The sequence below is a fragment of the Lepidochelys kempii genome, chromosome 19 (genome assembly GCF_965140285.1).
Source record: "Lepidochelys kempii isolate rLepKem1 chromosome 19, rLepKem1.hap1, whole genome shotgun sequence".
Classification (NCBI taxonomy): Eukaryota; Metazoa; Chordata; order Testudines; family Cheloniidae; genus Lepidochelys; species Lepidochelys kempii.
This window is the reverse complement of record NC_136398.1, coordinates 7,170,825-7,181,165: the sequence shown is the minus strand read 5'-3', so window position 1 is coordinate 7,181,165 and position 10,341 is coordinate 7,170,825. Positions and strand designations below refer to the sequence as shown.

Below are 10,341 nucleotides of genomic sequence, written 5' to 3'. Positions count from 1 at the left end.
CAAATGCCATTCTGGCGTAACTCTACTCGAGTCTGTGGAGTTTCACCAGGAATGGATTTGGAATTCGTTATTATCTGGGTTACAGTAGCGCCCAGCGGCCTGAATCGAGTTTGGGGCCCCGTTGTGCTCGGTGTTACACATACACAGAGTAAGCAACATCCCCTGCCCCAAAGGGCTTACAGTCCGAACAGGCAAGAAGACAAAGGTGGGAGGAGAAACAGAGGCACACAGAGAGGGAGCGACTTGCCCAAGTTCACACAGCAGGTGAATGGCAGAGCTTGAAATAGAAGAACCCTAGTCTGGTGCCCAATCCACAAGACCATGCTAATGATATGTGAAATGAAGCCCGTGAGAAGGACTGGCACAGTCATGCCAGTGTGTGTGTGGTGGTGGGGTGGGGGGTGGTATCCATTTGACTTACTCAGCTCAGCTCCATAGCTGATTCTGCACCCAGCTATCTCCCCAGTACCCTCACAAACAAGCCCCCAGAGCACAAGGAGAAGAGTACATTGAGCTTACACTCCAGCTGGGATCTGGCTAAACAATTGTACTTCTGGCCAACAGGGGAGGGAAAGAAAGACCAGCTGGTCCATCTTCACTTGCAGTTCTCAGGTAGATTTTCCACTCCCCTGCTCTGGACCATGGCTTTAGGCATCTGCTGAGGGAAAGTTATGTGTACTTTACAGAGAGTTTTCTGGAGTTATTCTTGATTGTGCTGCGAGATTTTGCTGCTGGGATGGCAAGAACAGTCATCATAAAGTTTTCATCAGCCCAGACATTTCTGGTAGAGTCACAGTTTTCTGGGCTAAATTCAGGGGGAGGGGACTCAGCAATTGATTATTTCCCTCATTACAAATTCAGATTGAACCAACTGTCCTCAGAAAAGGGGGAAAGACCAGGCAATGGTAGAGGTAAATCCATAATAATTGGTACTTCATTCCAAACCACAGGCAGGGGTCACCTTACCCACCACTTAAATGTAACTACTCCTGGGACGAAACATTGCATCTGCTTAACTATGCACAGCTGGTTAAGATAGGAAATGAAAAATATCCCACCTGAATGACACTGCAGGGGAACGTTTAAAGAGACAGAAGGTAGTGACCCCAAACTGAATTTGGCCAGGACACCAGGATTAGCACCCCTCTTCTTGGTTAGGACCTTGGTTTTATATCTCGTTAGCTCAGGGACCTTGCCAAAGGCTTTCTGAAAGTCCAAGTGCACTGTATCCATTGGTTCACCCTTGTCCACATGCTTGTTGACCCCCTCAAAGAATGCCAATAGATTGGTGAGGCATGATTTCCCTTTCGTCTGTGTCTGGCCACTCTGTTCCTTAGGCTGGCCCGTCATTCTCAGAATCCTCGGGAGGCTTTTTAAAAATCCTGTTACATTAGCTACCCTCCAGTCCTTTGGTACAGAGGCTGATTTAAGCCATAGGTTACACACCACAGCTAGTAGCAGGAGCCTTCCGGAGAATTTTCCAGACCCGCTGAACACTGGCCTTTCTTGGAGGGGAGCATCGCGCTGGGCCCCCAGCCCCAGAACCAGGTGCAGCCTACGGAGGAGGAAGCGAAGCAGCCAGGTTATTCCCCAGGTTGTGCAGGGCTGTGGTTACACAAGGCAGCCTCCGGCTCGCTCCCATCCCATCGCCCTGGTTCCTGCCTCCGAGACTGGGGGGCGGCTGCGGGGCAGAGGCAGGAGCAGCGGGTCCCCCGGAGCTGGCCGGGGGTCCGAGCAGGGGCTGGGGGGCGGGGGGCTGGGAGGCGCCCGTCCCCCCTGCCCGGGCGGGGTGGGCCGGTTGCTGATGACGCGCAGACCGGGCTGGGATCTGGGGGGGACGGACGGGGGGAGCCTTTTCCCATGAATGGAGCTGGCGGCCGGGGCACGTTCCCCCGCTGCAGCAGCGGCTCGCGGCGCGTAGCAGCCCCATGGAGCTCAGCCCCTCCGCTCTTCCCTCCCCGCAGCCCGGCCGCCGCCCCGCCGCCCTGCCCCGGGAGCCGGAGCGAAGGAGCCAGCCCTGAGCGGCGGAGCAGCGAGACGTCCCCCTCCCGCCCCGGGCGGAGCGATGGATCGTGGAGCCGCAGCGCCGGGGAACTGTCCGCGGTCCTGAGATGCCCGCGCCGGGTCCCTGTCTGCGGGAAGAGGCGCTGGGCTCCCCCTGCCTCCCCTGAACCGGTGCGGCAGGGTCTTTCCCCCCCTGCGCTGGAGCCCGGGCCTGAGCCGTCGGCACAGGGATGCAGGATGCACCCTCTCTGGAGGATGGATCACTTTTTCATCTACATCAACGCAGCCCTGTTGTTTTATTTTAGCTATACCAGTCTGTTCCTCGTGGAGGCAGGTAAGGAGCAGACAATACCTGGCGGGGAGCCTTGGTGGCTAGCAGGGCTCATCAGAGTCTCCTGCTTCTATCTGTGCATGCTGGAAATTGCAAAGCTCGCCCCGCTTCCCCTGCCCTTTGTAAAGCTCTTCCCCCCCTAGCAGGTGTCATTTCCCGGCAGAGAAATGCTCATACACTTCCAGTCGGTGCTGGGCTCTCCAGGGTCCTCCTGAGCGTTAACACATTTGAGAGACGCTGTTCTTGTGCCGTGACTCAGTGTCCCCGTAATGGGAGTTGGGGAGAGGTCCAGGTCACTGAAGTGTAACTTCACTGCTTTGCACACAGGGCACAGCCAATCTGGGAACTCCTGGCCTTCTCCTGGCAACCTGGACAGAGAAAGAGGGCCCTGGCATGTGTGTGGAGGGAAGAGGGTTGGGGCTGGAGGGGAGGGGATGTTGGGTAGACTCACTGAAAAGATGATTTAATAATAACATAGGAGAAAATGAAGCCTTGTCCAGAGTCTGCAGGGTGTGTGTGTGTGTGTCCGGTGTGCCTGGGCAGGAGGTAGGCTGTGTGATCTACTCTGAGCACTAGAGATCAAGGACTATATCTGTTCAAATGGGAAACAGTTTTCATTTATCACTGACTCCTCCCCACCCCATCCAGGTAAAGGCTGAGGGCTTGTGATTGTAGAGGCCCAACTTGTGATACTGTAAAGGAGCCTCATTTTTAGTCAAGTGCTGAGCACCTGCCTTCTGAAAATCAGGGCCCCTTAAAGTGTCTCAAGTTGGGCACCCAAAGTCACTAGTCTCTTGAAAATGTAGGTCAGAGTAACAACCATGTGGCATGAAGGTAGCAGTCACAAGAGAAGTGCATAAAGTCTGACCCATTCTTTGGGCACTGACTGGTGAGGACACTGCCATGGCAGAGTGTTAGCTCCCTAATAAAGGCGCCTTCTCCAATTAACAGCCGAAACCACAACAGAAAATGTAAAACCAGGTCCACCTTGTTCATGTCATGCTCTGTTAACTGTAGCTCCTTCCCCTTCCCCTTTCCCTCTATACATACCAGCCTATTCAAGGAGTCATAAAGACACCTTGGCTCCTGAAGGCCATATGGACTTTAAGAGAATGAGAATAGCTGTTTTGGAAGAGCATGTTGCCTACTTGCTGCGGTACATTATGCCTTGACCACATAATAACCGGGCCGCTTTTATCTGAGGTGCTTTTAGCAGCTGTTTCCTTTGGGATGTTGAGGAAGAAGCTTTCTGAAAGGAAGAGGGCACCACATAATTAGTTCTAATTTTAAAAGGGCCGATGTGTCCTCAGATATACTCTCCTTCTCTGCAGAGCTTTCACTGTGTTCTCACCCCATAAACAGGCCTATAGGTATCATTTTGCTCTGGACCCTCGTATGTACTGCCCACACACCACACAGTTACATTTTAAAAGAATCATTACAAGTCCAGACAAATCAAAGGACTCAGTTTACTCATACAAAAGACTGTTGCACTTACTCATTACACTGCAGGTAATGTGGCTTTAAGATGTTGGCAAAACAGCTGCCTTGATTTACAAAATGCTGATTGCAAGAATATCTTGCTCTCCAGTATTCTGTACACATTTATTGGTGATGCCCAGTTCCAGGCAGTGAAAATTCCTGTGTCCAATCCAGACTGGTTAGTGGCTGTAGTTCTGAGAGTCCTTGTCCTATTTGTGCTGTGACAGAAGTGACCTAAAAATGTGCCTTTGGTTTTGATACAATTGTCCTTGGCCATTGTTCATGTTGCCAGAAGACACTGAAATCCTGAAGTTACCACTTTGCAAATTAGAGGCTAGGAGACCTGGTGGGATTTATTAAAAATATTCCTAAAAGAATGAAACCATGGGGAAAATACGCACAGTACAATTTGCAATTGAAATATCCTTCCCAGTTTCCTGTAAACTAGGACAATCTCCACTCCTTCTTCTTATCCTTTAGTCATCCAACTGGGAACACACAAGGGGTTTTGTCCTGTCGTAATTTTTTTTGGCTTGTTTCTTTTAACTGTGTCTGGTTTTGTCATTGTTTTGTGTATTGTAAAATGCCTATGAGTCTTTGGCAGAGGGGGTAGGTATATGAAGATAGCAGCATGATCTCGTGGTTAAAGCACAGACCCAGAAAGCAGGAGATCTGGGTTCTATTTCCAGCTTTCTGACCTTGAGCATGTAACTTCACCTCTGTGTCTTCTATTGATATGGCCCCTGTCCTCACAGTATCTGAGCCCTTCCCAAACATTACTGGGTTTGTTCTCACACCATCCTCATTTTACAGAAAGGGAGCCGAGGCCACAAATAGATTAGGAGATTTACCCAAGGTCACACAGAGAGTCTGTGGCAGCTCAGAATTGAACCTCGGTGTCCCAAGGCATAAGCACAAGACCATCCTTCCTCCCGAGCCTTGGCTTCTCCATCTGTAAAATGGAGATGATATTTCCTTGCCTCACAGGAGAGTCCTTAAGATAAACCTATTAGTGTCTGCAAAGTGCTTTGAGATCCTCAGATGAAAGGTGTGAGAGAAAGGTAGAGTGTTAATATATTTATTAATGGGTTAGGAGTTTACTCAGTCAAGTGAGCCTATGGATTCTAATACTCCTCAGAAAATACATCCCCTTTGAAATTCTATGTGTTTTTCAGCAAAGAGAAAGAGGTGGGTGTGCATGCCTGTATGAAAAAAGAAAGACTTTTATTAAATTACAGGGATGTTGTTTCTCTGAATTAGTATAAATACCTCACTCCCTTACAAGGGGAGGACCTGGTTGGCACAATCCTTTTGGGAATGGCTTCATGGCAATGCCAATGCCAGGCCCTGCCAATGGATGTAGACACAAAAGCAATCTGTCCTTGGGTTCCAGGTTCATGCAGACAATTTAAAAATACTCTTTCTTGGAAAAGGACTGGAGAATAGTATTGCAAACATCCCCTGCAATTCAGCAATCAAGAGTAGTGTGGCATGGCCTGGAGCAGGAGCCCTGTCATGCACACACAGGTGTGTCTGTGTCGGGGATTCTTTGCATGTGGCATTCTGCAAATCAGGTCTATTTCGTTGCATGATCAGAAAGCTACAGCAAGAGGAGAAATGCAGAGGTGATTGAAAATATTGAAAGGGAAAGGTAGATGTGTAAAATAGTCTCTGAACTGTAATGCTGTTGGACAGCTGTCAGGTTCAGACCAGCAATTGCATTAGCAAAGCCCTCCAACTAATTTCTATAGCTGTCTACACAGGGGGATCACTGAGAAAATATTTAAGTCATTTAGTGGGTCTGAAATATGCTTTAGCTTTATAACAGCACTCCACCTGGAGCCTGAATGGCCCGCTCTGCCTGGACTGTTAGTCCCTGAGCTGCCATCGGCCCGTTCCTCATCACTCAGAGGTAATGAAAGAGGGAAGTGAGCTGTGCAGAACATGGAGTTACAGGGCTGCCATTATGGACTGCCGGAGCAGCAGGGGGATGCTATGATAAAAGACTTCAAAATAGGCCAAGGCCATTGCAACTTCCCAGTGCAAACAGCTCTCCTGCCATCTGCTATACACAGTGCATTTCAAGTCTGTTTTATCCCTAAAAGGCAGAGGGGAAAGATACACTTCCCAGGGGGCTATGCAGAGCCATCCTGCAGTGCAACTAAGGGCCTGCTGCTACTGAAGTCAATAGCAAAGCTTTCATTGACTTCAGTGGGAGCTGGACAGGGCCCCAAGTCCTGTAAATTCAGGGAGCCAGGCTCTCTTTGCCACCCACTTCCCCGACAAAGAACATCTGGCTGGATTCTGGGCACTGTTCCTGCTTCAAGGCAGCTCAGTGCTCTCAACATCCCCAGACACCTATAGTGCCCTTTAGCTATTCCTAAAAGCTTTTCTTAGTCTGCCCTCAGCTTCTCCCATGCAGCTCCACTGACTACAAGGGGGCAGAAGAGCTGCAACTGAGGGCAGGTGTGGATCTTGGTAACTGGCCCTGATCCTGTGAGGCGCTGCGCACTCTGAACTCCCGCTGAAACCAATGGGAGCCGAGGGCACTCAGCACCTTGCAGGGTCAGGCCCATTATCAGAACCTGAAGTGGGTCAGGCCCATTATCAGAACCTGAAGTGAGTAGTGCAAGGAGGAAAGCACTAGAAACCAGTTGGCAGTCTGACACGTCAGATTACAGATGGCAAAGCGACCCACCTGCGTCTGCCCCCATCTCACTGCTGCCTTGGCATTTCCTGGCCAGCTGATGGATTCCATAAGCACTCTATTGATTTCTACATTTGGCATGAATGAGATTTAATTGAAGAGCAGAGATTTCTAACCCCAGTGACAGCCTCTAAACAGGGAACATATTATCTGAAGCAGCCAAGGTTTTCATATGTTCCAAGCACCACCTCTTTCTGAGAACATACATGCGACAAATGGGGATTCATTCCACAGACAGACAGGCTCCGTTCACACCCATATGAACCCCTCTTCCTCACACACACACACACACACTCAGGATAATATTCACTGCTTGCGTAAGCAGCTTTCAGTGGAGTTGCACCCACTTCAGTGCTGAATTTGACCCAATACTTTTACTACTGGTTGTCAAGTAAAAACCTCCTACTTCATGAAGTACCTAGAAGCCAAATTAATGCCTGACACAAGAATAATTCAGTTAAAAGAATAAAGTTACTGAGAACTGAAGCATGCAAATTTTATATGCTTAGTGAAGCCCTGAGTGCCTGATAGAGGAATAAACCGGTTTCAGATCTATAAAGAAAAGATCCCTATCGTGCATCAGATACTGACATCAAGTGGCTGCAGAATAACCATTCATTACTCTATATAGGTACGAGGCGGGAGGGTCCCAGAGCTTGGGCTCCAGCTGAACCCCGAATGTCTACACCACAATTTTATAGCCCTGCAGCCCAAGTCCCGTGAGCCCAACTCATCCCACATGGACCAGCCATGGGGGTTTAATTGCAGTATAGGCATACTGTGTGGTCTTGGGCTAGTCATTTAATCTGCCTGTGTCTTTATTTCTCCACCTGTCAAACCACAATCGTAAGTCTTACCTACTTCCCAGGGCTGGTTAATGTTCGTACAAGTGACTGGAAAGCGGACTGTGCCATTTGCATAAGTGCTCAGTGTTGTTGTGATGGAACACTGAATTGTGATGTCATGAAAATATATAGAAAAATGCCAGTTGGTTACTTCTTAGCAAATCAAAGCTGAAAGAATACAATCTCCAGTCCCATTACTGAATAGAAGCCTAGGAGCTAGAGACAGAGAAATCCTATGACCGCCCCTCGCCCCAGTCCACAGCTTTGAGGATCAGGGCAGCAATGTTGCCTACAGTGCATCTTGTACAGGTTAGCTGTAAATTTTAGTTGATTAGGTTAGTTCACTTACAGTGATCTGGGAATTACTATTATTTATTTGTTTGTTTGTTATTTATTATTTGTATTGCAGTAGCACTTAGGAGCCCCAGTTCTGGGCCAGGGCCCCATTGTGCTGGCTGTTGGACAAACTCATCCATATAAGTACTGCATGTGATGTTAATTTTAGGGCAATTCTGCGTTCTCGGAACTACCACCAAAGTCAAGTTAGGGGTGCAAGGAACGCAGGATGGGTTCTTTACTGGGAATTATGCAGATGCTTTGAGAGAATATACCACAAACTGACGACTTGAACCCTGAGGCTGAGATTTTCAAAGCTGCCCAAGGAATCAGGATGCTCATTTCCCATTCAGATGAATGGGACCGGGTATCCAAATCTTCTAGGTATCTTTGAACATCTCAGCCTTGTAGTACAGAGGGACCGCTTCCATTCTTTGTTGTGCAGTAGCATTACAGAGCATTTGCTGCTCGCCAGGTGATTTCTATCTTAAGTGCTAAGATACAAATCTTCTGTCACAGGTATATTAACAAACAAACAAACCTAACTAGCTCTTATGGGGGGAAAAAAGTAGGTGAAAGAAGCAACTGTAGTAACATTAGCCAAACGCTACATTAGAGCACAAGCTTTCATGTTCCTCATGTAAGTCTTTGCCCTTCTATAGTGGATTTCAAATAACCCCCTTGGAAGGCAGGTGTATTAGCCCCATTTTACAGATGGGGAAACAGAAGCACAGAGAAGTTCACAGTCAGAATGTTCTGCAGGGCTCAGCACCCCCACAACTGGGGACACATTTTCAGAAGAGCTTAGCATATTGGGTGCTGCTCTCTTTGGAAAAACCTGGCCATAAATGTCCCAGTGGGGGCTGCTGGGGGCTCTACACTCTAAAAATCTGGTTTTTATTCAGGTGCCTAGAGGGGAGCAGATCTCTTTTGAAAACCTGGATGCAAACATGGGTGCTAAGCATGTGACACCCTAGTCCCATGTGGTTTGCCCAAGGACACCCCCACTTCAGAGGCAGGGCTAGAATAGAACCCAGATCCTTTTCCTCATGGACTTGTATTCTATCAGATAACTGTATTTGTACTAAGAACAGGAGGACTTGTGGCACCTTAGAGACTAACCAATTTATTTGAGCATGAGCTTTCGTGAGCTACAGCTCACTTCATCGGATGCATCCTGTGGAAAGTACAGAAGACGTTTTTATACACACAAACCATGAAAAAATGCGTGATTTTCTCTCCCCCCACCACACTCTCCTGCTGGTAATAGCTTATGTAAAGTGATGTAAGGAGAGTGATCACTTTAGATAAGCTATTACCAGCAGGAGAGTGGGGTGGGGGGAGAGAAAACCTTTTGTAGTGATAATCACCCATTTTTTCATGGTTTGTGTGTATAAAAACGTCTTCTGTACTTTCCACAGCATGCATCCGATGAAGTGAGCTGTAGCTCACGAAAGCTTATGCTCAAATAAATTGGTTAGTCTCTAAGGTGCCACAAGTCCTCCTTTTCTTTTTGCAAATACAGACTAACACGGCTGTTACTCTGAAACTTGTATTTGTACTGTATTAGGCAACACTTCCTGCCTATCAAATGCTCTTATTTTCAGCTGACAAATCGCCTGGATGCTGAGATTCCTCTGCAGTGGCAGCTGGTCAGGGAGTTTACACAGGAAGGCCAATGGTTTCTCTGAGCAGGGAATAAGAATGGATGGAGGGGTTTTTTCCTGGGTTAGAGAGGAGACAATTCTGATCCCATAAACCACTGCATGTGCTTTAGACTAGCACACATGTAGACTGCAAATTAACCGCTTTTGTCAAATAGCACTGTCCTCCTGGAACTGAGACTCTGAATCATTTAATTGGAAGAAAACACCCAATTTGATATGAAAATGGTTAACGTGGCTGGTACAGGTTTTCAGAGCCAATAACCTGCATCCACACCAAACAGAGAGAAATCATAGAATCGTAGAGTTAGAAGGGACAGAAAGGGTTGGGTCATCTAGTCTAATCCCCTGACAAGATGCAGGATTTGTTGTGTCTAAACCCTCCAAGACAGATGCTATCCAGACTCCTTTTGAAAACCTCCAGTGAAGGAGCTTCCACCATCTCCTGAGGCATCTGTTCCACTGTCCTATTGTTTTTACAGTTAGGAAGCTTTTCCTGAGATTTAATCTAAATCTGCTATGCCAGGGGTGGGCAAACTTTTTGGCCTGAGGACCACATCTGGGTACAGAAGTTGTATGGCGGGCCATGAATGCTCATGAAATTACCGAGGTGGGAGGAGGGGGACTTATGGGGTGTAGCATGGGGGGCAGGGCTCTACGGGGGCAGTACTCGTAGGGGCCCTCCCAGCAATGACACCAAGGCAGCCGTACCAGGCACCACCATGGGTGGAGGCACCCTAGCTGGGACAGGTGCAGCCCCTGGGCGGTTGAGAGTCTCGAGGGAGGGGGTCATAGGAGGCCGGGAGGGTCCGGGTGGCAGTGACTGGCTGATGAGGAATGAGGCGAATCTCTCAGAGGAGCGGTGCCTCAGGAATTGGTCGATGAAGGAGCTTGCGGGTCCTAATTGGACTTGATTAGGAGTTGTATCCTGCGATGTTGCTGGCCTTGATCATGGGATGGAGGTTGGCGCAA

The 10,341-nt window shown here is 48.4% G+C and overlaps 1 protein-coding gene across 3 annotated transcripts in view; it reads left to right on the top strand.

Moving 5' to 3' along the window:
- The first annotated feature begins 1,520 nt into the window (after positions 1-1,520).
- The window catches only part of FNDC5 (fibronectin type III domain containing 5), a 32,599-nt gene continuing 23,778 nt past the window's right edge, over positions 1,521-10,341 (top strand). For 2 of the 3 annotated variants that reach the window (XM_073318078.1, XM_073318077.1), the window contains exon 1: positions 1,842-2,338. In XM_073318078.1, the coding sequence (XP_073174179.1) occupies positions 1,861-2,338 (478 nt within the window). In that variant the 5' untranslated portion in view covers positions 1,842-1,860. Of the gene's footprint in view, positions 1,583-1,841; positions 2,339-10,341 lie in introns of those variants that run through there. The other variant, XM_073318079.1, reaches the window with a different exon arrangement.